We start from the raw sequence: 26,982 nt of genomic DNA on the forward strand, positions 1-26,982 counted from the left end.
ACAAACCATCCAAAATTTACCTGACGCTGCTCCAGAATTTCTGGTGTGCTCCAGAATTAAGATCTGGAAAGCTGCTGGGAAAGCAGTGGGATTTTTGCTACCTTTGTACATGACTAAAATTATCCTTTCAGCACCTTGTCTGTGAGAGGGTGGTTTTATTGGTCCCATCTTAAACGTGGGGAAAGCAGATGGAGAGAGAGGCAGAGGGCCTCGTGTGCTGCCAGCAAGGCTGTGGTGGGGCTGGTAATCGTCTCCCAGGCTTGACCGAATGATCCCCTTCTGCTGCTGCTGCAGATAGGTCCAGGGTATGTAAGGCCCATAAAAATCAATGTGGAGAAACCGAAGCCCTGAAGTTAAGCTGAGGTAAAGCTGCCTTTGACCTTTCCCTCCGGGAGTGCAAAGACTTGCAAAATACCACGTTCAGGTTAACAGTCTGGTACCCCTGCTTTGGAAAGGTGCAGGCAACCATGCAAAACTCAGGACGGTGAAGGGGCAAGTGCTATGTTTAGGGAAGACTGTGCCACTGCAAGGATATTCTCATGAAAGCTTGGCTACGTGTCTCTTTGGGTTAAGTTTAGTGTACTTGCAGCACTGCCCCAGGTTTGTGAGACTCATGCTTTAAACTGTGCCTGGGCTTGCTCGCAGGGGCAATTCTCTGTAGGGTTGATTTGACTAACCACGGATGAGTGCAACTGAGCTGACTGCCTTAGTTTCCCTTCATAATCAGTGGAGAGCTTTTCGATATGGAGTTTAGGGAGCAATTCATTTTATGCAGGTGTGGACACGTGGGGCAGCTTGGAGAAGGCTCACCCTCAAAGTGCTTATTTCATCCTGGGGGCTGTGAAGCCAGCCCCGGGGGCTGGGTACTGTTGCTGTCCAGACTGTCAATGGTAAAGATAGGGGCAATGAATTCTGTCTTTTGTCCTTGCCCGTCTTTGGTGTGATGCATTACGATAATTATTTATCCCTGGGCCCAGCAGACTTCGAGGTCTTACAGGTTAGCTAGGTCTGAGATCCAGTTCTTAGGTTAGACATCCACATAAAACTCGAATAGGATGGGAAGGAGCGCTGGCTTTGAAGAATTCACTGTTCTTATCTGTGACTTCACCCCATGGCTGATCCTCATGTTGGAAGTCCACAGGTTGATACAGATACTGTCTTGGTTGAGGTGTAAAAATGCAGGTCCTGGTCACCTGCAGTCATTATATCTGCCTTTGAACGAGCAAGTGTTAGCCTCAGTGTCCTCCTCAAATTCCAGTTGTGTAATTACATCCAGTCTCCTAGGACACCCCAGCAGCTTCAGTGAGATAGTATATCCTCCTTTACATCACTGTCGGAGCCCCTGAAAAGTGCTTTGGTGAATAACTATTCACCAGTTACTACGATCCATCTAGAGGTAGTCGCATTTCTGTGACGGGTTAAATGATTCCTTGATACATGTTTGTTTCTTCTAGAAAAAGAAAGTTGTTTTAACTTAGAATGATGTGAAATTATTACTGGGACATAGATGTTTTCAGATGCATGTGTGTATTTATTTATTTATTTATTTAAGTGCACAGTATTTTGGGAAGCATATGTACAGCACTGAAAAAGAATCTAAAAGATTTTTAAGTGTAAAGGAAGTTGCCCAAAACCCAATGTCCAAAGATCTGTAGTAGTTTGCCTGCTTGTATACTGATGTAAACTGATACACTAACTGCTGCAAGGTCTTATCCATTTAAAGCAGCAGATAACCTGCTCTGTAACACTTTTACTGGCAAGTTCTGCCCTTAATATTTGCAGTGTTTTATTTGGCCATCTTAGCTTTAAACAGGGTTGTGGTATTAGCTTGTCAGTATTTGGATGAAACTCTACTGCAACAGCTGTTGCTAAATAATGTTACTCAACTTGACAATATTTAGAATATTTGTTTGAAAATAGTCCATGTATCTTGACACAGTTTGTCTAGGAGTCTTTAACACCTATTTTATTTACTAGCTGTTGGAGATCACAGGCCTTTCAGTTCCTTTGAACCCTTGGTGCCCCTGTTGGGTAGAGCTGTCCACATTATGCTTGTTAGTTAGAGGATCTGTTTTATTGCATGCATTCTTTTTGTAGTCTGTTTTTCTCAAAATTCAAAGGCCAAAAGCCAATATCATTTTCATTAGAGGTGTCCATGTCACAGAATTTTTCTTTTTTTGGTAAAACAAGTAACATCAGTCAGTAGCATCACCATTTCTATCAAACAGTTCAGAATATGGAATGCCATTTCTTGGAAATTTTCAGTTTAATCAGACTTTTTTGGCGGTCAAAACCCTGAAACTGAGCTATAATATGTACCTGACCAATTTTTATTACTGTGTTAAGGTGCTTTCCATGGAAGGCATGCTCTCAGATAAAACTACAAAAATAATCAGAGCTCTAGAACCAGGTGAATCAAAGGTGGCTTATGGAAGGAGAATAGGACCAGAAGTACGCAGTGACCTGAGAAAACACATTTCTCTTTTTGTGTTTTAAGACACACGTCTCAAATAGGATGTGCATGAATGTTGTGTATATGATGAGAACACTTTGGTACCTTTTTTTTGGATTGAGCAAATGGAAGTAGAACTTGCCCTGAAGAACACAAACATGCAGATAACACTTTTCTGACTCTAAAGAACTAGAGAGTTGCATTAATCTGTGTTATTCCTTCAGGAATCCAATTATAAATTACCTGCTAGGATTAGAATCAAAGGGTTGGGAAATGCTGTATTTCTCATAGCGAAGAAAGAGTTTCAATACCACATAGCACAGTTACTGTTTTTATTTCATTTTATAAGACAGCTGAAGCACAGATTGGTTAAACGTAGGGCAGGCTGGAAATATATAAAACTTGTTACGAAATTTTCACTGCTCTAATCAAGTAATGTGTCTGTGATCAAGCAAAACCAATCTGGCACAGCTGAGAATAGGAACCTCATCAAGTTCTGGTCTTTTAACCACAAAGTCATCCTCACTCTGGACTTCTGTAAAAATGTGGTTAAAATGCATCCCTCCTCTAATTCATTTCTACACAGATAAAATGAACAGAGGCACTGTGAAATTTGGAAGGCATCAGTATTCATGTGACTCACAGAAGAAGCAAGGAGGTTTATTTCAGCCCTTCAGACAACCTCCTGTCCCGCGCCCCCCTTTCCCCAAACACAAAAAGCCACCAGGGCTTGACTCATGGACTGTCTGATTATAATAAGTCCCACTTGGGACATAGAGCTTTATAGCACACTAGTGCACTACGTGCTTTGTCTGCTTCTATCATTGAGTTTTCGGTTCCTGCACTGTGCTGTGGCCTTTGACTCAGACTGCTAATTAAATAGTATGACATCTTACATAAGAATTACTTTGTCTTTTAAAAGGAGCTCTTGGCAAATCGGTTAAAGTGCAATGAGAAATTAAAAGTTGAAAATTTATTTATACTAATTATCATGGCAACAGAACATTAAGTCCAATATTCATATGATGAATATGGCTCAGTATTTATAGCTCTCCAAATATTTACAGAGATAAAGCCTTTAAACATAGCCTCAGCTTTCTGTCTTCAGTAGTAGTTTAAATAAATGTCATCGGCACAGGGGGTAAAATTTAGGCGAAAGCAACCAGTTCTGGTCTAATATTGTCTTATTGGCCTCTCTGAACCTCAGATGTGTTCCACCTAGGACTGTGTTGCCCCATCACTCGTGAACCAGAGTTCACCTGGTTAGGTATAGCCTTAAAGGTATAGCCCCGGGGGGTATGCCTTTGCCCCAGGCTTGCAAGAGTGGGAATTCAAATGCGCATGCTTACCACAGCACTATTGAATAACTGAGTTACAGTAAGGTAGTCAGGGGGTCTCAGGTTTGGAGAAGTCACTGAGGAATATTGGCAGTAAGACCAAGTCTGCTGCTGTGCCACCATTTGGATGGACACCAGCCCCCCTTGAGAAGATAGCAGTATAATAAGGGCCTAAAGCCCTTCCCGCTTGGGCTAAAGGCACCTGAGGCACAGCTGAGGATCTTGGGCCAGTTTGTGCTAATGCACAAACGTGAATTTTTTTAATAAGAGTGATGCATAAATGGCACGGTGAAAGGCATGCTTACAAGTATAAGCTTGCCTGGGGTATCTGCCTAAGAATATATAAAACATTCCTGTTGCAGTAGTCCTACTTTTTTTTTTTTTTTTTTTTTTTTTTTTTTAACTCTTACATGGCTGTGGGTATAGCTGTCCAAAGTGAAAGCTGTTATGGATGCTGAAGGAAAGAATTTGAGTGGAAGCCAAATAAACTGATGGATAGGGTAGTTTAAGGATATAACAATAATAATGGGAGAGCTTTTTTGCAATGGACTCCCCTTCTCCCCAAAGTCTTAATGTTGCTTGGTTCTGTTTTGTCTTCTTAAAGCAAGATACCTGCAGAGGGGTCTGCAGCCGAGCGCGGTACAGTTTAGTATCAGTGCAGACTCAGGCTATGTCCTCTTCCCGTTGGAGGCCTGAGCAGGAGCATCAGGCCCCGATTTTTAAGCTGAGGTTGCCATAGTGCTCCCCCCCCCACCTTCTACTGGCAAAATGAGTCTATTTAATTGCAATATGAAAGTCTCCCATGCTTTAGCTTCATACTGCTGTGACGCCTGTCCGAATGAAAATGTATGCAGCCAGCTAGGGTTGAAAGCCCCAAAGGTCACACATGGTGGACATGCTGCCAGCCAGGCAATCCAGGGGAAAGGTTGTCCTCCTGCTCGCGGGCCAGCTGCAGCCCCCCGAAGGGGACCACGAGGCTGCTCATGAAGAGGACAACTTCCCTGAATGGGCCAACCTGGCCTCGGTCCCCGCCTGTTCTCCCCACAGGCATGGCTCTCCCTGTCCCTCCCCTGCTAGAGGATGCGTGGAGGTTTTGAAAGCTCCCACAGCTGCCCTTCTCCCCCTTGGAGATGGGCTGGATAGCTAGAAACGAGGAAGGACATCCCCTCGATGTCATGGTAGAAGATGGCGCTTTGCCATCGCTACGTGCTGAGTGCAAGAACAGCAATGGCTTTGGATATTAGAGTGAATAAGGCACCCAGGACTTGAAAAATTCATTCTTTTAGGCAAGCTAGCAAGGAGTAATTCTTTTTCTGGTGGGCGTCATTCTCCTAAGTCTAACGCTTTTAAGGAGGCGTGCAGGTTGAGTTGGTTTCTATGTATGTCTATTTTTGAGGAGGAAAATCCTTCCTAGAAATAGGGAGCAGCTTCTTTTGTCTGTTTAGGCAGGGAGATTTCATGGCTTAGCTGAGAGCCTGCAGCCACGAAGGCTGTTTTTCCCTGGACAGAGACCTAAATGCCTTGTGAGCCAGTGACTGAGTGCACAGCATCTCGATTACATTAAGATTAATAATTCCTTGCAGCGTATTTGCAGCTGGAAGTTTTATATACATCCTTACTCATCCTGATGTGAACAGCTGCTCTTTTGCTGCACCGTCGAAGTACAGTCCAAGTGGCAGCACTCGAAAGTGCCACATAAAACATGCTCCTGCTGCTTTCCATGCGCTCCTCATCCTGTCCAGCGCTCGCCCTCTGCCCAGGCTTCGCCAAGAAGCCTATCTTATTTTTATTTGTGGACCAACTCTAACTGCATTTGGATCTTAAAACGAAGTTTGAGCAAATCCAAGGCCAAATGTGTTTTAGCAAGGAAAAATAAATCTTGAAGGCAAAAAGGAATTCCTGTTATATTTCCATGTGGAGTAAGAGAGGCACTCAGAGGTAGCATTTCAGTTATGTAATACAGGGCATACATTATATTTTGGTTAACTGTGTTAGATAAAATTCAGCAGAGGTTATCATGGCCAGAGGGTTAACCTCAGCTCTTTTAAAGAAGTGATTTTTTTTTTTTAACGCCGAAATCTGCCTGCTTTGCTCATTTTGAATGAGACACTCCTCTTTTTTTTGGCCTACGCACTCGCCAGAGATCGCAGGGCATCAGAAGTGCCCAAGTTTTAGCATCTCCTTCCTCCCCCCCAAAAAAGAAAGACTCCACGGTTCCCGGCGAGGAAGAGGAGGTGCCGCCATCCTGCTCTGCCCCTTCGTTAGGCGTTAGTGCATTTGCCCCTCGCGCTGCCCTGGGCCACGGCAGCTTGCATCGTGGAGGGCCCCAGTGCCAAGGTGATGAAACGTTGCCTGAATCAATCCCGCGGTGGCCGAAATGCGTGTGCCGGCGGCGCGGGTGGCTGCAGGCTGGAGGCATTGAGGAGCTGCACAGCAGCCCTCCACGAGGCAGCACCGGGGGACGGGCTCCTTGCGCCTTGCCCCTTCCCAAGCCAGTGCCTGAAACACAGTTCACGGTGCAGCCCATGGTGGCCCGCGGCGGCCCGTTGCCTCCCTCGGGGAGCGCCTTGCACCTGCTGGTTTGCCAGAGGCCGTCCAGGGTTTGATCTTAAGTGGAGACATCTGGGCTATTTTGAGCCCTGCTTACTTAATAAGCCGCCTCCTGTGGCAGTGGTGTTTTCCCTCAAGCCTGCTCTAGTGGAGGGCTTCTGAGTCCATCCTGGGGTGAACAGGGGGGGCAGATGAGCAGGGCGGTCTTTTATGTCTGCCTTCTCTGAAGGGGTGGGTTTGTGGTCATCTGAACATCGCGGAGAAGGTGCTTTGGCTGCTTCACACGGGGGAAGCGGAGGCAGGGGCGCCAAGTGACTTGTCCAGGTGGAGGTGGGGCAGGAGCTCCTGCGGCAGGAACATGAGAACAGATCCCCAGGTCTCCTGACCTCCGCGTCGGCGCCTTTGTCCACGGGACGGTGGACACCACTGACTCTTTCCCTCTTCCCAGTCAAGCCCGTGATGCAACAGCTTGCGTCTCCTACTGCTTCCACCAGGGAGCTGAAAGTAATTTGTTTTCTGAAAAAATCACATTGATGATCCTATTTTTATGCGTGCTTGGCGTTCACAGCGAAAAATCAATACTTGAGATGTTTATGCACTTTCCGTCTAGTTTAAACAGCTTGATCTTCAATTTGTTTTTTTAAAAAATTAAGACACAGAGTACTCACTGATGTTATGTTTTTGAGTCATGTATTAGGCACATTTTTAAAACATGACAAATTGTTTCATTTTATCATTCATCATATGCAGTTACTGTTTAAAAAGAAAAAGAAAAAAAGACCTACTGCTTCAGAAAGATTGCAGTAAATCTATCCCATGCATAGCTCCCAAAGCTCTGGCTTAAAGGGACAAGCAGCAATTACTTCGAAGTTTTTACTCTATTATAGTTTTCACATTTTATCCTGTTCCACCTCTTTTAAAACATTTAGGAATTACATTTCAAAACATGGATGTGGAAAAAAGAAGAAGCAGCCCCCTTCCACTAACTGTGTATTCAGTCTTACTAATTATTCTTTCCAGACTGATGCTCTAAGTCCCTTTACTCCTTGAATAGTCCTGAAAATTCAACTGGAGCAGATTGAAGTGTAAGGCGCTGCTGAGTGTACTCTCTGTGGTACCTGCTGCAAGCAGCAGAGCCATAAATTACATGGTTGGGGAAGAAAATGTGGATATTGTTACTACTATTTTTAGAGACATAAATGGATTTATTTACATGTCTCTTTTTTTTAATGTACCATCCATATAAAGAACAGAACAGGGGCACACATTCATAGATGTATTGCTGACATAGACATTACATATAGATTTTTTTGCCATTATCATTAAGGACATGGCACTAGCAGCCTGGAGAGTCTCAAACACAAGCTACTGACTCTTTTAGAGGGAGGATATTGAGTCACTAGTCCTGCCATGCTTTGATATTAGTGGGAGCTCTGCCCTCCATTCACTGGGATGGGCTAAGCCCTAAATCAGCAGCTACATTCGTTCAGTGTATTTACAGAGTCAGTCTGGAGGAATGCACCATTTTCTGGTGAAAAATAGGTATGGGGGTTTCCAGTCTTTTCCCAGAACTCCCTATAAGTACACTAGAAAGTTATCCTGTAGCATAGCTCACTTTTTTTGCTGACAGCTTTGGTGGGTGCAGACCACAGCACCTAGCTGGTGCACCTGGCTGCGGGGGCTGCCTTCAGTGTGGGACCCTTCCTCGGGTTACACTCAGGAGCCTGCTCCCGCACAGAGGGCTCCTTGGTATGACAGGTAGCTTTCTGGGCATTTCAAGAGATACTTGGATGTGCCAAAAGCATAAAGAGCTGGGAAGGAAACACGCAGGACCTTTCAACTGCCTTTCTTAAAATAAGTGTTGTGACTTCGATAATAGAAGTTTTTCCTCGAGGTCTTTAGAACAACCACTGTTGCTGAAATAGCGTCTGCGATATTGGATGGGATGCAACATTTGCAAAAATTCTGCAAAATTCAGTAGCTAGTGAGGTTTGCTTTTTGTTTCTAATGCTCACATTGAAAACATCTCGGCCCCTTTCTGCTTGTAGTTTTCCAGGGCTGTTCAGTCCTGATTGCTTAAATTTTGTAGGTGTGCACCAGGTGCGTGGTTTGGATCCAGACGGGTACACCCTGTGGTCGGGTACGCTCGTTTCTGGCAGTCTACCATAGAGCGAGGACAAAGTCAAACGCTGCCTCGCCATCCAGCGTTGGCTCTTGTGGCGAGCCGGTGTTGTTTTCCCCATGCTTTGCTGGCTGTCAGGGGAACACCCCTTGGCACACCGCGCCGCAGTGCCCAAACGTGCTGGAACATTGCACCCCGTGTCGCTGCGTGCCGGCAAGGCTGGGGTTTACTTTGGCACTGTGCGTCACCATGAGTGGCAATGTGCTAGTGAAAATCAAGATGTGTCAGTGGGAGAAAGTGTTGTGAAAGTGATGACGGAGAGGTTTAGGAATTCCCAGGAAAGCTCGGTTCAGTAAAGTTGCTGCCCTGCCAGTACAGTCTTTTCCTTGCTCTTGCATAAAACGATGTGAGGTGACAGAGAGCTTACTTGTGATCAGCCCTGTTCTGCTGTTAATTACTGGTGACTGCATTGCTTTTGATACAATTATATGAATGTAAAACAGGCCCACAATTAAGTCCGATTTTGATCTTAGCAGCTTCAGACAATATAAACGCAAATATCATTTGAGGCGGGTTCAAATATTTTATACAACGTCGCTCAAAAAGGGAAAGCGTGGATTAGTCAGTGGTCAGTCAGGACAACAACAGAACGTGACCTACTTTCACTTCAAAAGTGAGGACGTGGGCCACGGAGGTCTTACCTAGGTCTTACCAACATACTCAAGTTTTGCCTGCATCCTTACTTAGTAATGAAACGGGGGCTGTTGTAGCCTCACTTTGATTTGGGAAGGAAAACACATTCAAAACCGTTGTGCCCCTGGTTCTTACTTGGAGCCAAGTCTCAAGTGTGAGCTTTCACAGCAGGGGAAAGTATGGCTGTTTCCATTTCGGTCCAGGGCTGCCAAACAAAGCGTGCTCCGCGGGAAAGGAAAACCCTCTACTCGAAGCGCGGCAGCTGAGAGCAGCCTTTGTCACCGCTACACAGTCACGGAGGTATTAAGAGAAGAGCTTCAGCTTTGGGACTGTGTTACACAGAGAAAAAGATAAAAATAGGGTGCCTGACGCACGCATCCCAAGTTGCAAGCCAGGAAACAGAGCCTTTATACGAAATACAGTATTCCAGAACATGTGTGGAAAATATGCATGTGTGTGAATGTGTAAAATTTTTCCTAAGCAATTGAAATATTCAGTCCCCTTTCCCCCCCCCTTCCCATTTTATATCCATCTTGTTCAATATTTCCTTTACTGTTTACAAACATAACAGCCGAGACTATCGCAGCGTGGCCTTTACTGCCACCGTGCGCCTCTGTTCTGCTGAACGATGTGACAGTAATACACTCTTCTGTATTTTGAGGGATCTGCAGAATAATCTTTCTGCGCCCAGCTGAGAGTAAGTAAAATCTAGTCCATTCTCCAGACATCTGCAGCATGCCAAAAGCTCTCCCAAAGCTCAGCACTGTTCGTCACAGCAATTGTGCGCTGGATGCGTGGTCTAAAATTAGTCCTCCACAGTATGTGCCCCTTTAAATGTTAATCCTTGCAGTGTTATTTTATTGCTTCTGTTGGCATACAAGATTATGTGACATAATATAAAAGTAAATAATATGATGCAAGGGATAAAACTCAAAGGGAAATACATATCTGAGATCAAGTGCCTCCTACTCCAGAATTTACAATAAAACTTACACTGGAGTGAAAATGAGGATTTTGCCTGTGTTCAGGACAGCAAAATCAACTGTGTCATGATTAGACTAGAAACTAATCTTTCTGCATGATCTTTACGCTTTTCAGCTCTTGAATGCCTGCGTTCACTTAATACTCTAAATACTACTTGTCTTCACGGTCAGAACTAAAAGGCAGGAAAAAGCGGCTGGAAGAGCAACTAGCCATTAAGTGATACAACAAGAGACCAGGACTTAGCAAAGCCCAACATGGCGGTAGAACTGGGACTTAAAAACCCCCTCATATATCTAGTTTAAAGATCACAAGCTTTTTTAAAACAAAACAAAATAAAACATGCATCTGAGATCTCACTATTTCTTTTCCAGTATTTGAACATGTCATGGGGGTAGGGGTATGCAGAGCTGTGAAATTGGTGTATTAACTTGACTCCTGGTGCTGAAGCTGTAAGAAAAGCGCAAGCATCGTGAGCTGAGACTCAGATAGGTTACGAGATATGGCAACAGCAGAATCCCGATTTAAAAATAAAGCTTTGAATCGCATAAACTAATGTGAGACTAGCATTCTTTTACCCCGATTCAGTAAAACATGTGGGTATCTGAGTATGTGATTTTGCTTTTGCTGAGTTGAGCTTTTAGTTATTCGCCAGGCTATTTTTATCTTCTAAACAGCCTTGTAATTCAATACGTGTTTGTTTTAATTTTACACTGTCCATAAAAAGCACCATCCATAAAAAGCTGGAGAAGTGACCGTTGGTAACGCGTAGTTACGTTTTTATTTCCTTCCAGGAAATTCCTGCAGAAACTTAATCCGCTTCTGTATCGCACGGCATTACTTTTTCCCCCCACAAACCCGTACGTCACTCGTGACAGAGAGTGTGCAGCCGTGGCCCCGCAGCCCGGGCTGGAAGGGTTGACGTGGCGCGTGGCAAGGCACGGCCAAATCCGGGTCACCCCGTTGCAGCCGGTGCCCTGTCGCCGGCAGCCGCGGCTCCGAGGCACGTGGGGATGGCGCGGGGCTGAGTGAGGACGGGGCTCTCCACCTGGCCCCCGGTGGTGCCGGAGCCATTTTTGTGGGTGGTCAGACTCTGTGATTGCCTTGAAGCGCTCGGCCTCACTCTTCGGGTGCGGGGAGGTACAGCTGGCAAGTGCTGTTTTTGACGTGTTAGTGCAAACGTTGGTATCAAGGTCTTTCTGCTGCTCCGCAGAGGAGCCGGCTGTTTTGTGTACAGCGCTGCGATTTTGCACTGAAAGTGCCTGGGGTGTGACACAGGCAAGAGTCATAGCCACGGAGGAGATTGACTGCAGGCGTCAGAGACGCGGGAGTTCAGCGTCGTCGCAGTACCGCTCAGCTCAGCCTCGTGGCGGATGTGTTCAAAATGCTGCCCAAAACCCCCACTGGAAGAAAAAACCTTTTGCTGAGCTCTCCCACTGAAATCTTGGAAATGTCGCTTCTTACACTTACTCAGCCACCAAATTAGAAACGTGCCGCTGCTGCGGCTTTCTGACTCGGGAGGGAGGAAGCCTTTCCCCTGCTGCCTGTGGCTGCGAGACTGGTAACTGAGCTGAAGGATACAGCCCAGGGTACCTTTCTGAAGCGAGCGCTTAAGCTTAGATCTCTCTTTATCTCCCTGCTGTTTTGATTCTATCGCTGTGCTTCGTACTGGGGAAGGTGAGGAGGGCTCAGAGGAATTAATGAAAACCATAGAGCTTTCAGCCGCCTTCGTAATGAGCCTCTGCTACGTGCGTCACAGGTCCTCCTGCCTCTTGGTTCACAGGAGAGGCCCGTCAAGCAAAACCCCTGGGGAAAAATAAATAAAAAGCAAGGCGGGAGGAAATGGCAGAGGAGCAAATTGAAAAGTCAGATTTTCAAACTTCTGTGAATGCGTTTTAGATCTGATGATGCTGGTATGTAAAATAGAGTGCAGCACCCCGCTCCGCTCCAGGCTGCTTTCGTGCAGTGTCTCCATAGTGCAGGTCTGGAAAAATATTATAGCTCTGGAAATCAGTCTCTTCCTTTCCCCATGTCCTCCCAGCATCACAGCGCTTCAGCTAGGGATGCAAAAATTGCTTATACCGAATCAAGCTGCTTGAAGCTCTTCTGTTTTTCTCACTGGCCAAAGTGGGGGGTGAGAAAACTACAGTATGCCTGACTAGTGATGGAAAGATGTATAGGCACAGTTTTCTCTCTCGCTAATGTATTGGTCATCCTAGGACCCGAAACATTACCATTCTGTATTACTATTACCATAAGCATGTTTGATAGCAAAATAAGGGCTTTGTGTTTGTGTTTGCATTCACCAGAATTTCCTGGTGTTCGAGGACTAAAAGGACTGGAGATCTATGTTCTTCATAACATTGCAGTTGCCAGATGGTAGAACACCCTGGAGATAGAGAGATCTTATGTTATTATGAATCCCTGAGTGGCTTCTTAAGTTTTAAAAAGAGAAAAAGCAAGCAAAACACAGTATTTGACACTGATTACACCACTCGCTTTCAGGTTTATTTAGATTTGTTTGGACTTGCAAGCGCACCATAAATTAAAAATGTTGCTACGCACCAAATTATAATTGATGGTATAATTTTGGTATATCAGATTTAGTGATGGTGCAACAATGGTACATAGCTGATGAAAACCTGGCCAGTTCCACCTGAACCATTAGTGGAGGAAATGAAACCTTTCCCAAAAGTGAGGAGATGTGCTCGGCAATCTGTGGTGACAGCCCTCCTTGCCCTCGCTCCTTCACTCTTCTATAGTTGCCATGTCTTCCCTTCCCTAGGGATGGAGCCTGGCAGCAAACGAGTTGGAAAGGATTATTTTTGTAAGACTTCTTTCCCAGCATCAGGTGACAGTGTTAGGAAATGGAGCAGCTGTGGGAGACAACAGCTCTATTTTGCCTGTGCTCGGGACATGCGAGCCCAGAGGATGCCTGTAGGCATCCGTGCAAAGCTTTAATCAAGCTGGTTGAGGTACCAATAACACTGACAAAGTGGTGGCACCAGTTCTGCTGAAGGCTACAGCAGCCAGCACCGGCTCCTGGGTATGTACCTGGGTGTCTGAGCCGCGCTGCAAGCTCTGCGTCGCTGCTGCTGGGCCTAAAGGCACCGCAGCTACCTGGCTGCAGTAAAGGTGTTGTGGGCACTGCTCTGACGGTGGTGAAGACGGGCCAAAGACATCATCGAGGGGAAGCCGTAAAGCCTCTGTGCCTACCCAGTGCACGTTTTGCATGCAGCGACAGGCTCCGCTTGGCACCACGCTAGCAGTGTGAGCCATCACCAGCTCCAGCTCACCTGGTGTCTGCCAATTTTAGCCAGACACTAGAGCAGACGTAACCAATTAGGGGGCTTCCTCACGCTCCATGCCCTCCTCATCTGCTGCTCAGATGGGTCTGCTGAGCTCACCCCTCCTGGCCCTGAGCACGGCCAAGCCTCGTCTCTGAGACCCTCAGAGGCTGAAGGTGACAAATCAACCAGGTGAGCCAAACCGGCAGTTGTTGAGCTAAATTTGTCTCTGCTTGAAGCCAGCCATTGCTAGTGAGAATTTATGGTATTCTCATTCTTCACTGAGTTTAGGTTGGCCTTCATTTAAATCCCAAACTATGTGCAGAGCTAAGGGGAGCTGATTTTTTGGAAAAGTGGTCTGTTAACTGTGCAAGAGCAGGGCGTGCTAAATTCAGTCAGATACGCAGGTTGCGTCCCAAGCAGATGTTCTCCTTTGCAGCAGTATAAATCCAGAGTGACTTCTTCAGCACAGCTGTCTGATACTGTGCTGAGTGAGATCAGACTCTGCTTCTGCTCTCTCCTCGGCGCGTAGCAGAAATAACCCTGTTGACATCGGAATGGTCACTGTAACATGGATGTGGTTCGAGTCAGGCCCAGTAGCTTCAATGAGATTTTTGCGCAATTATACAAGAATTTGATACACACTAGCGAGTAGTCTTGTACATATGATCTATCTCCATTCTATTCCAGGCAGTATTTACCAGCATAAAAAGAGTATCCTACACAGCAGCCTGCTTTTGGCTAGTGGGACAACCCTGGAAGTCCAGAGATGAGCAGTGGTCCTTTCCAACAGCAAGCCCGTTGGCTTTGCCTCCCTCAGTACTGTGAAGGAACATTGACTTTGTTGTCTGTCTGTTGAACACTGCAACAGAATTTACGCAAAGTTTTGTGTGCACGTAGCAGGACTGTTCAAAAGCTGACCCCGTCTGAGGTGCCTCAGGTCATTTAGAGTAATGAGACATTTTCTGAGTGCACCTTTTTATTGTACCAGTATTATGTTACAGGAAAAATTGAAGGGGGGAACTTAACACATAGCACCTGTCACAAGTTCTCTCCTTGAATTAGACTCTCTTGCTTATAAAAATTTAATTGATTCCTAGCAGTTTATGTGTATGGTGCTCAGTGGGCGTTTTCTGTTCTCTTGCCAGCTACATGGTTACTTAGAAAGTGAGCCGCTCACACTACAGCTGTTCATTGGGACTGCAGACGACCGCCTGCTGCGACCCCATGCTTTCTACCAGGTTCATCGAATCACGGGGAAGACCGTTTCCACCACCAGCCACGAAACAATACTTTCCAACACCAAAGTCTTGGAAATCCCACTTCTTCCAGAGAACAACATGAGAGCAATGTAAGACCCAGACACTATCTGACTGCTTAGCAGTTTCCTCTTGGTCTTGGTCTGGTCCACTTGATTTCTTCTATGCTTTTTTTCCTCTTGTACGCTACTTTCCCTTTCCTGCCCCCCCCCTTTTTTTTTAAGTTCTCTCTGTAACGGTAGGTTTTCACAAGCTATTTAGGAAAAACTACCCCTAATCAGCTTAACAACAAAATGAACTTTGCAAATATTTATGACAACTGATTGCTTTCATTCTAGAGTTTCAGCCAATGTGCTTATTTGCCATTTGTATCTCAGTTACCAAGCTGTAAATATCTCCTACCTCAGCTCCTGCATTTAGGTTCTAAATATGACACCTCTTACTCCTGTATGCACTAGCACAAGGAACAGGGTCTGCTGAAATTTCTCTTTGGATTTCAAGGGAATCTCTTAGACAGTGTTTCCAAATAATCTAGCCTTTGCTGAGACAAATAAAACAACTCTTATTTATTATATAATGAAAACTAGCATTTTGTAGTGGCATTTATTTAGAAGCCAAACTTTTAGAACTAAAGAAGTAAAGTTCATATGGCTTATAGACTGCTGTTATTAAACTGCAGTAAGTTTAGTCTTATGCAGAAAAGCAGGTGTCAACATCTAAAAGTCTCTGAATTGATAGGAGTTTGAATGATAATTAAGTTGTCCATGGGACCATTACACACGAGTGAATTTCATTGTAGGGTTGTATAGAAAGGGTGAAATTTTCTTCTGTGAATGTGACATACATGAGAGCCCGCACGTCATTTAATCCCTCAAGTTTAAATGGTCCTAACCCTTATTTGAGTTGTGTGCCTTGGGGTGAATTTGTTTGTGCATACGTGCATGTAAGTGTGTGTGTGTGTCTAAACATATATGCATACATATCTACATATGTATATACACATGTGTTTATGTGTATGTATAGGTAGATAGAAATATAGGTAGGTAGACTAGCAGAAGGCAAGCAAGCAAGGAAGAAACTCTGGCCCCACCAAACCAAAGACTATTGGAAAATCTACACTAAGATCAGGATATCACTCTTGTTATTCATATGCTGTTTTCTGCACTTTAACCAAGTGAAAAAAGGTATCAGACATCTGAAGTCCTGCTGCACATAGCAGTTATTAGAAGCTGGTTTGCAGCATCAGGTACAACATGCCCTAGAGAGCATCATGTAATTATAAGAGCTAGAACAGGGTTAACTGCATTGCCAACGAGGATTAGGGTGATCACTCAAGGTGCAAGGACCTCTGTCCTTTCATTGTGTTATATGGCATGACAAGCCTGCAAAATCATTGGCCACATTTTCTGTCATTGCATGCTGGCACAGCTCCATTGAAGTTACTGAAATTTCACCAATTCGTACCCATGGAATATTTATTTGGCCCTTTATTTACCCAGTTTGAATAATATTTTTGGCCATCTAGAAATATTATTGCTGTTACTATCATCTTTCTCCTTATAATAAAGGTAGTTACAGAGTTTGGGAGCCAAACTGAATGTTTTCATGACATGCATGCCAGATCATAGTAAAGTCCTCTCAAGAACCACAAACAATGCTTTGGCATATATAAGGCTTACACGTCAGTAGTCTAAAACCTCATGTAGCATTAACAATGAATTGAAATTTGGAGCCAAGGACTTCTCTCACAGATACTTTGTGTATTTAGGCATTGATTCATCAAAGCCCTGAAGCTCGTCTGCACATTTTAAACTTTCGCCATTCAAGTACTCCTATTGATTTCAGACTTTAATATCTGTGACTTTATGAGCCTGAATTTAAATGCTTTATCTTGTCTGAAGTTTAAAATAGAGCCTAAATTAATTGTTGTTAAATATTTTTTATTTGTTTTACAGCTGTTGCTATAAAAGAAACAGTAGCTAGTAGTGCACTTTATTCTGTGTTGTATGACCCTTCTTACAGAATTTTGTTGTAGGTACAAATATTTCATAATTCTTATGGCTTCATTTGCAAATATACGTTGTTAAGAAGCTTTAGTACATTCATTGGTTTCTTTAACCGTATCAGCAAGGGCCTTTGTTACTCTGAAATCTATGCTTTAGAAAGAACGCAGATCAAAAATAGGCTGCCATAGTTCTTTGCAGTTTGCTTCAGAGCTGAGCTTCAAAGGTCTGGAGGGGGAATTAAACTGTTTGAATGCATTTACATGCATGCTGACTTATTTAATCTATGTGCAAAATAAAATTACAGTATGCATATTCAGTGTAATAAAATGCATGCCTGAGATCTGTAACCAGACGAAATTGCCATGCATGCTTTGTAGTCATGGCCAAAGCAGAGGTATTTTTGCAGTGGGTTTCTGAGTGCCTATGTTTATATATCTTTTGTTCTGTGAACTAACTTCCTCTTTTGAAATTTGCTTTGACAAAAATTCCGACTTGTAGGCCTATCCACAAATAAACTGAAAAAAGAAAAGATGGGAGAGAGAGAGAGGTCAAAAATGGGAGTAGTTTTATCTGACTAAAAGCATGTTTTTTTCCCAAGGTGGAGGGAGGACCCTGAGTTTAGGTTTTTCATGCAGAGCTTCAGCTCAACACTCACTTTGGGAGTCTTGCCAATTCCATTCAAAGACAAATACATTCAGAGCAGAACTGACCTCAGTGAGAGCTAGGTTTATTAACAAACATTTTCAGGACTTTGTACTAAATCGTGGGAGACTTTTATCCAAATTAGCAATAACAGGCAAAGTTATAAGTATCCCTATGTTCTAGGTTGGTAACGCTTGGCATACTGCTGTGTCATTCCATGGACTTTCCTAGCCTCAGTTGCTGTTTCTTGGGGCTTTAGTTAATCTGTAAGCTCCATCCTTACAGAAGGTTTTGGGGAGGGAGGATTTTTTGGTTTTCTTCCTTCGGGAACTGAACTGAAAGCTAACAGCCCAAATTTGCATGCTCAGCAGCGGTTAGTACCTGTTACTACAGAGAGCCCAAACAGAGATACCTGTGGAAGTAACTCCTAGGCTAAATGATGGTCTGCAGTATTTATTCTGGTCATTGAGCTCCATGTAAGAACTCCAATGTCTGACTCAGATTTTAAAGAAAGAAACATAAAGGAGAGAGGGAAGAAACTGTATGGTTGTGTCTTTCTGAAGTTTAAATGAATTGAATTGCTGTGTGTTTTGCTTCGGACAGCATTGACTGTGCTGGAATATTAAAGCTGAGAAATTCTGACATTGAGCTGCGGAAGGGAGAAACAGACATCGGGCGGAAGAATACGCGAGTGCGCCTGGTCTTCCGAGTCCACATCCCGCAGTCCAACGGGAGAACCCTGTCTCTGCAAGTAGCGTCCAACCCTATCGAGTGCTGTAAGTAGCAACAGCCATCTCTCTCTCTTGCCAGGGATTGCACCATCTGACGTAAAATCTTTGTCCGTTAACGTGATAAACATGGCTTTTGCTTTACCTATTTAGGTGGTGAACCTTGCTCTGCTGCTTAAGAACATGTATGTATTTGTGAAAAATACCCATTTTTTAGAAAAAATGTTTAGCTTTCTGTGCGTTGAATTTTGTAAGGAAGAGCACACTTAAAAGTAGTGTTGTGTTAAACTTATAGTGGATCTAGGAGTGAGAAGATTTGGGGTTTTGGTGCCTCCCTTTCATATAGGTAACTGCTGTAGGAGTTTTGGAAAACTCCTATCGTGGACTGTTCACCGCTCACTCCCCAACATAAAGCAAAAAACAACAAACAAAACCGCAGCCCCTTTGTTGAGGAGCTAGCAGCACGCTAAAGCTGACACATGAGCACAAGCTGCCTGCAGCTTCAGAAAACCTCCAGAAAATGGGTTTCCACTTTGGAGTCTCTTTGATAGAAGAGACAGCTTTTTATCAGATACACTGCTGCAGGCTCCAAAGACACCTGTATCATTCAGTCAGCCTCTCCCCCCCCCGCCGCCACATACATGGAACAAAAGCAATTTACTTCATGTCGCTTTAACGTTCCCATATAAATGGTGAAAATTGAATTTTCAGTTTAACTCCTGTTGCTGACTGGGTGTCCTGGGTGCGACCCAAAAAGTTTTGGAAGGTTTCATTGGATTCAGATTAGCAGACAAAAACTCAGCTGCTTTTTCGCTGAAAATTTGGCCATAGTCCTCACTGGCTTCTTCCTGTTGTCCCACTAAACCACTCTGCAATTTGCAGCGTCCTCTCCGTCTGCAATCTTCTTGAGGGAGTGTGTGGCTCTGCTTCACTGCCCTGGGGAAAGTCGCTGTCCCTACTGCATCTTCGCTTCCCTGGCCGTGCCAGGCGAACACTTCCTATGGGGATGGGGGGAATTGATTTCTAAAAAGTGGATCATTCTGATGAAGCCAGAGTCAGGAGCAACTTCATGTCTGGTGGGCAGATGGGTGTGGGAAACTTGTCCCTCTGCTGTTTCCAGGCTGGAGTCCCACACCTCAAGCCTGGCAGGTGCCCAACTGTCCCCAGATGGACACTTCCTTGGGAGCACAGTGCTTATTCAGGGGCTATGAGCAGAGAGGCTCCAGGAAGGACCATCCTTGAATTCCTCTCACAAAAGCAGTGGTATCTGTGACAGACCAGAAGCAATGCTCCATCCCTTAATTTAAAATAGCATTGCTGTCACTCTAGCGGTCTATGTCTCTACAAGAGGCAAAGTCTGTAGAAAAAGGGTAGTGCTGCTAATCCAATAGTTATAACCTCCCTCCTTTGGTCATTCTTTTAAACAAGCAAACAAACACTGGTGGTGGGAAGAGAGTAGCTTTAAGATAAGGCTATGCTGTTAATGAAGAATAGCAGAGCCTCCTTACCTTTAACAGCTAGACTGGCATAAAGCCGTGTCTTCTGTCCAGGGTATGTAAGGGATATTTTTTTTTCTTTTCCAAGCTAAATTCTCATTCCAGGGCAAGTTCTAGGCTAATATGTAAAGCAAAAATGCAAGGAGTCATTGTTTCATCCTGCTCCTGTTAAAGTTGATGAGAATTTTGTTTGTCCTGTGTAGCAGGATAAGGCCACAAGCTGAATACATCCTGAACTGGTCTTCTGTGCAACCATGCCAAGTTCAGGAAGCCACTAAATGTGAAGCTGCTTGTATTTGCATCAGTGAGTTGCAGTTTTGGAGACTGTGTAATGAGCAGAAGTATGACGTGCACCTCCTCAAAGGAGCGGAAAACAGAAGAAAAAATAGGCACAAGTGTTATTTCCAGTGCAGAATGTGGAATAAGCTCGTGCCAAAAACTTGATGCATCTCTTAGTGCATGTGACACCAGGAGGAACCATGTAATCTGGATAAAATGTCACATCATCCCTTGAAGCATAGGCATGCAAGCTCAGTATCGCAGTTGAGAGTGATACGAGAATACAGGATTCTGTCTGCATGATCCACATGCATTTTGGCACTGAGGTGCTGGTGGAAATACGCTGTCTAAACTGTGAACTTCTGCTGGATTGTGAGGCCCATGGCTGCTACTGAAAGACGGTTAGCAGAATTGAGACACTGCATATAGCGCCTAGAACATATTTTGGCCATGGATGGTCTTGTTCTCATGTGTGCCTTGTAAACACATGGCATATATAGAATAGGTTAAGCAATCTTTTGGGGTTTTAGAGAAATTGCTTTAAAATGATTAAATAAACAAAATACTTTTTGAAGTAGTATAGATCAAGATGACTTTTAAAATTAAATAGCTTGATCTTTCTGTGATTCTTTTTGGTCTGTAATGCTATATTTAATAATAGTTTTGTTTACTATCAAGGCACTTAACCAACCGTATTTCCTGCAGACCTTCTGACCTTTCTTTGTTTCTGTATCAAACTCAGCTTATCTTATGAAGGTAAACATTAAGTTATTTACTAATGCAGTATTTACTTTTGTGTGTGTGTGTTTGTGGTTGCTTTTTTTTCTTTTTTCTTTTTTTTTCTTTTTTCTTTTTATAACTCTCCAGCTCAGAGATCTGCCCAGGAACTGCCTCTGGTGGAGAAGCAAAGTATTGACAGCTTTCCTGTTATTGGAGGGAAAAAAATGATACTGACTGGCCATAACTTTCTGCAAGACTCCAAAGTCATCTTTGTGGAGAAAGCACCAGGTATTTCCTTTCGATCTAGACTCATGTCTGATTTTTTTCTCCCTGTTTGAAAATCTTAAAAAAAGACAGATCATTTGCCAGATGATGATAGCATAAACACTGTAATCACATTTCTTCTGCATGTAATAATAATATGTTTTCCATGTCACTGGGCAAAGCTGTGAAAGTGATCTGAGCCATGCTTAGTGCTGAAGTTTCACATAATAGCCGTTGTGGTTACAGGTAGACAATAGTGACATTGAAAGTCAGAGTTTGGCATTTGTTTTTGTAGCAAACCACAATAGTACCTGGTAGGTTTTTTTTTATTATTATTGTTATTGTAGCAGAGACAAGCATGCTAAGCCTCTCGTAGCATTTCTGTGTAAAATCTGCAGGACAATGCAGCTTGTTAAACCTCCTCTGAATGTGTGGCAGAGGAAGCAGTATTGGTGATATTGTATGCGTGCACCTTTTTTTGTGGTTAGTTTTTGGATGATAATAGAGGCTTTTGAAGTCGTATAGCAAATACGAACCCTTGAGGAGCTTTGACAGTTTACAAACCGTTCATCAAAGAGGACTTGCAGCGCGGATTCATTCATTCAAAGGCAATGTTTCTGCTTCACGCTGAGGATTCGGGGGAGGACGACTCGCCTCCTCCTGTTTCCGCAGCCCCTCCTCTCCAGGCTTTATTGATGCAATTGGTGATGGGACTGCTATTTTGAGGGAATGGTCCCCAGCCGAGGCTAAAGCCAGCGTAAGTGGCGGGCTGCTGTTCTGCAGCGTCAGGCATGATCTCGGATTTCGGCAGCAGACAGCGGCAGGAGTTGCGGATCACACGGCGACAGTGCCTAATGCTGCGGAAAAGACAGTGGGAGCAGAGCTGTGAGTCAAAAGTCAGGCTCTGAAATGAGATAGTTAAGGATAGTTTTGCGTCTTGTTTTGGAAAGGGTTTCCGTGGCGCTGGCACAAGCCGCGGATTCCTCAGCTGCCAGCTGAAACCCCCCTGAACTTTAAACCGTCTCCTGCGCTCCTCCGGCATGCCGCGTCTCCTGGCCGCGCCAGCACAGGCTCTGATGTTGAGTCTGCTTAACCCTCGGCGTTCGTGAAGTTCCCGTGCCATTCCCCCGCTGGCGGTACAGTAAGTCGGGGTCACGGGGAAGGACTCTCGTGGCGAGCAGGGGAATCTCTCTGTGCAAAGAAATCCAAATATATGTGAGTCTACCTCAGGGAGGGCCTTTTCAGTTCTTAACAGGCCTAAAGGAAGAGCGGAAGATTTCCCTGAAATTTCACAGTGGGGTCCTGGTTTGGTGTAGTTCAAGCAATCATAAGTGTATGTCGGTCGCAGAGTTCCTTTGGCCTCCAAGCGCTGCTCTGTGCTCTGCAGGGCTATGCTGATACTCCCCTGGTGAGGAAATGTGGCAATCCACATTCAGTCACAGCTGTGAGAAAATGAGAATATCTTTTCTGTACCTTAAGAAAACTAAAAAAAAAAAAAAAAAAGGAAAAAGAAAAAAAAGGTATTTCAACTTAAAGAAACCAAACTCCACTCTTTGAATAGGCTTAGGAGAGAGAAGAACGCTGATGTCTGCTTTATAGTTCAGCTTCCTTGCATGTACAGAAATTGGTTAGTGTGACATTTCAAGAGTGAAATCCCAGATTTGCCTCATTACAGGAAGGAAGCCACGTTAATGGGTGCTCTCTTTCATGCTTATTTTCTCTCTGCTTTTATTGAGTTGGAAAAATTCTGAAATAACATGTCCCAAAGGATTGTGACTGTGAAGCTATTCACTTGCAGCAGGTAACACAGTCTGGATATGCACACTATCTCCCGTAGCATTAAATACACAAAAAGCAAAATGCTCACTCTATAACCTTAAATTACAAAAAAGGAAAACAGGGCCAGCCCTGCACTTCTTCTTAACCAGGTAAATATCTTCCTTGAACAAAAGGAGTTTGAGACTGCCCAAAGGTAGCAGATAGAGAAATATTTTATATATGTGACAAATATTTTATATATGTGACATTTTTTAAAAGTTATGAGAAATCAAAAAGCATATGGCTGAGCGCTGGGCATGCTGGGGAAATAATGGATGTTTTACTTGATCTGCTCTCAAGGATGTAAATGATCAAAAGGATCTGGAAACCCATGGGGTAAAGTCCTTGGGTGCACGGGTTGGCAGGATGACCTGGCGCAGGAGTGTCTCTTCTCCATAAGAAAGTCACCTGAGACCCCTCTGTACCCTTGCCTAACCCCCAGGGATGAGGTGGGGAAATGCTGTGGGAGTCGATCAGTAAGCTGGTACCATTCAAAAGAGATCAGTAGCTTTTAGGAAGTCCATATTAAAAGGTCGGAGCAGAGACTGTTACCGCCCAACGTTAGTATCATGGTAGTTTTGTTGTAATTGCAGGATGGTGCTGCCTCATGCAAGTATGTTGCAGGCGTTGAGCTTTTACGGTTGAAAGTGCTCAGCATCACCAGCAATTGCTCAGCCCAGAGGAGTCTCCCAGCTTCCCCACTGCTGATTCATAAGGCGACTGTGTCGCTAGGAACAGGCTACAAAAAGCAATTTTGCGGACTCATTTGGACTCAGTGCTTCCCAGGGATTCTGTGAGGAGCTGTGCTGCGCTGCCTAATACAGCTTGCCACATTTAAAACAAACAAGTGGGCTGCATCATTGTCTTAGCGGCAGTTTTTGAGCAGAGTCATCTTATTTAATATCAAATGTAAAGCAAAGCCTACCAGCCTTCGCTTTTGAAAATCAGCCGGCAGTGCTTCTCTCCCTTTCAGCTCTTACATGACTGTGAAAGTAGGTCAAGAGAGGGATCACCAGCATAGTTTTTCTTTCTCTTAGAAAGCTGCTTATGAACTTTGGTGATTAGCTGGAGACATTCATTATTCTTGCTGCTGCTGTTGCTTTTGTTTTTGAATTCTAAATGTTAATCACGTTCCTAGTGGGCAGCAGCTATATTCAGCTATTACAAAGTAATAGATCACAGGAATAATTGCAGTCCGAAAAGGACTGCATCTCTTGTATACAATTTAAATATTAGATTTTGTGAGCTCATTTCTTTCATCCTTACTCAGGCAAAATCCCCAGACCAGGAGGTAGTCTGAGCGAGCTAGTCTAATTCATGCTATTGTGCATAGTTGGTTAACACAGTGTTTGGGAACACTTTTTGTCTGTTTGTTTGATTTTTTTTTTTTCTATCTGAATAATTTCTTTAAGTCCGCTGAGCACACTGTGCTTACTCCGCTGAGTGTTTTTCCAAGCTCGAGTCCCAGGCTCCGCGTCTTCAGGGCTAGCCCTCAGCTGTTGCAGTCCCGGGAGGAATGGCATTATCCTGGCCTCCTGCGTGGGGAGTCTGTCTTAACAATGACTCATACGAGAGGGAATCCCTGAAGAATGATCAAATCAATCCTCGAGCTGGCGAGGCAGCGCGGTGCTTTCAGCTTAACCCCTTGCTGACTTCTTCTCAGCCACAAGGCAGATGGAACGGACCAAAACGTGCTTACCGACACTGCGGTACTGCATCTCTCGCAGGGACAAAATTAGGCAACCGAGGGACTGAGATGTACGGAAAGGCCCATGGAAGGAGTGCTGGGGAGACCTTGTCTGAGAAGTACAATCCCATGTGGTACGGTGCCACTCTAAGGTGGAAGGCACCCTTTTGGATAAATAATGAACCGTTCCAGAAGTGGACTAAAGTTTGCTCAAGCCTTTTATAGTACCATTTAAAAAGTTTCACATGTTGAAACAAGCCCTTATTTTAAGGGATTCTAGTCAATGTTTTATTGCTTGCACATCAGACCGTATTTTCCAGTGATGAAAGATGGCATAAAATGACCATCCAAGAAACTTAGTGGTAGTAAAAATGTGAACACCAAATGTGTCTTGAGAGAGTCACTCTTTTAAATTCAGGATTTCCATAGACTGAAGAGTTCCGCAATGACTTTGCCCCTTCAAATTACTCTGATATTTTTTCTTTCCTTTTTTCAGTTTCTGTCTCTCTGTGTTGTCAAGGTTTTGTCTTCCTGAGTTTCAGAAGTGGCCTATGAGTCTGCATGTCACAGTTGTTGGGTGCTATGTGCAGGACATCCAATAGAAAGCTGCTTTAGTACTTTCTAAAAATACTTGTTCGCAACATGTTAGCAGCAACATGTTAGCAGCAAGGATCTTTGATGTCTCTCTGCTGGTATTCCCTGTGGAGGCTAGGTGTACATTTTGGTTACAAAAGCGGATGGAATGAAGTTGATGTAAATGTATCAGGCAACAAAAATCATTAAGGAAAGTTTGAAAAAACGCAATAATCTTTTGAAAGTATGTTTAAAGAGTATATATCTTGCAATTACCTTTTTTGTAGCAACTGCTGCAAACATCATTTATTTGTTTTCAGAGCTGTATTTTGGATGGTAACATGAGCTGCTGAACACAAAGCAGCACAAAATCCAAACAGAAGCGAGCAGACTGCTGGTTCCTAGTATATCAGATTAGGATTGGTGATCTATAAAGCTAAGCAAAATGGAAAAATCCTAGTGCACAAAATCTTTCTTGTAACTGACAAATGAAAAGTCACTGATTAGAAACAAAGCCGCTCTCCCAAACACCAAAGCACAGCAAAGTCATGGGAATATGTTCCTGGCATGCTCTAGGACACTGTTGCCCAAGGTATTTTGAGCATTAGAAAGAGCCTAGCACTAAGGTTTGAAGGGGTTAATTTACCCAGCTCCTCACTTAGCCCAGACATTGCTCCTTGCTCCTGCAGCTAGAATGCTTTTGGCACCAGAGCTGGCTCTGTGCCAGCTGGTTTGGCCAAGTGTAGACATACCTAAGAGACCAGGTTAAACTGACGGAAATGTTCATTATTAGTAAGTTGTGATCTATGGGAAAAAATGAGTATCTGGTATATTAGTATTAATTATTATTCGTGTGAGTTTCCACTAGCTAAGTTAGAGGTCCACACCAACTTACTTAGTTTTGAGCTTAGTGACAGGGCTTAGCGACCACAGGGCAAGAGTTTTAAAGAGCAAAAAAGGTAAAAATGTAACATCCGAGCTCACTACAGAATTCATTTCTGAAGCAACACTAAAATTGAAGTTCTGGATCTTTGTTGTTAATTTTGAGGGCAATTTTTTCATGGTCGAAAGACATGCACTTGAAATTCATTGTGACAACTGTGTGTCTCTGAAAATGCATCACTGCCTTGGATGGACATTAACAGAATTCACAATTTGTAATGCTGTATCTCTGAATAACTCCTGGTTTAATGGGTTTGAACATGTTGTCCCTAGCACCTATATACTTTGTAACCCAGCTACATAATATCCCCAGCTATTGTGCCTAAAGCCTTTGAAACTTAAGCCGCCAAAAGATAGAGTAGTAAACAGTACCTAAAAAGCATTTCATCCAGTGATTTCCTCTTCTTTTTGCTTGTCGAGTATTCTCAAACAATTAAAGAGTTTTTCAGATTTAGTTATTGCTTCACTGTTAATTCCATGGGTTTTATTTTGTTAAATGGATTTACTCTATCACAACTGTTCCTCTTCCTTGATTGAACACACTTGTAATGTTAGAACACAAAGACGCTGGTGTGGCATGCGAATAGTTATGCTAGAGTAGGTGAAAGGCAGCTAGGCGAAATCACCAGATTTTTCTGTGTATGCTGAAGGAAATCCCGCTTTCTGTAAGTGCTTCTGATAGGAAAACTTAGTTTACCTGCCATTGACAGCGTTGTAAAACGTGGTCAGCTGGATGTTTGCATAAAGTAAGTGCAAGATGGAAAAGAACGAAGCCAGATGAATTTAGGTGTCCACTCAAGCATTTCACAGGGTTTTTGTTCCTCAAATTTCACCACTTCTGGCAAAGAGTAGAGTCAATTGGTTGCTGCTTTAAGGTGAAAATGTCAGTCTGAAGTCTTGAAGCCCTGTCAAGAAATTCAGTTCTGTTTCCTGTACATTGTGTGAGCAAAAATTACCCTTTTTCACAGTAGATACTGAAGTGCAGTATTTTAACTTAAGGAGAACTTGCAAAAAGTTCTGGAAAATGTTGTGTCTCTGAGACATTTGAGTGGCATTTGGATTGAGTGGACACATTGGGGATGCACGTGGGCTTTTTGGTTTGAGTCAGCTGCACTTTGGAGCCCTAGGTTTGGAGTCTGTTTTGAC

General features: G+C 43.8%; 1 protein-coding gene across 4 annotated transcripts in view; it reads left to right on the forward strand.

The window, feature by feature from the left end:
- NFATC1 (nuclear factor of activated T cells 1) overlaps window positions 1-26,982 on the forward strand; it is a 119,832-nt gene that overhangs the window by 31,991 nt on the left and 60,859 nt on the right. For all 4 annotated transcript variants that reach the window (XM_064506910.1, XM_064506911.1, XM_064506912.1 and 1 more), the window contains exons 4-6: window positions 14,571-14,773; window positions 17,933-18,105; window positions 20,700-20,840. In XM_064506910.1, the coding sequence (XP_064362980.1) occupies window positions 14,571-14,773; window positions 17,933-18,105; window positions 20,700-20,840 (517 nt within the window). The remainder of the gene's footprint in view (window positions 1-14,570; window positions 14,774-17,932; window positions 18,106-20,699; window positions 20,841-26,982) is intronic.

The sequence above is a fragment of the Dromaius novaehollandiae genome, chromosome 2, assembly GCF_036370855.1.
Source record: "Dromaius novaehollandiae isolate bDroNov1 chromosome 2, bDroNov1.hap1, whole genome shotgun sequence".
Taxonomy (NCBI): domain Eukaryota; kingdom Metazoa; phylum Chordata; class Aves; order Casuariiformes; family Dromaiidae; genus Dromaius; species Dromaius novaehollandiae.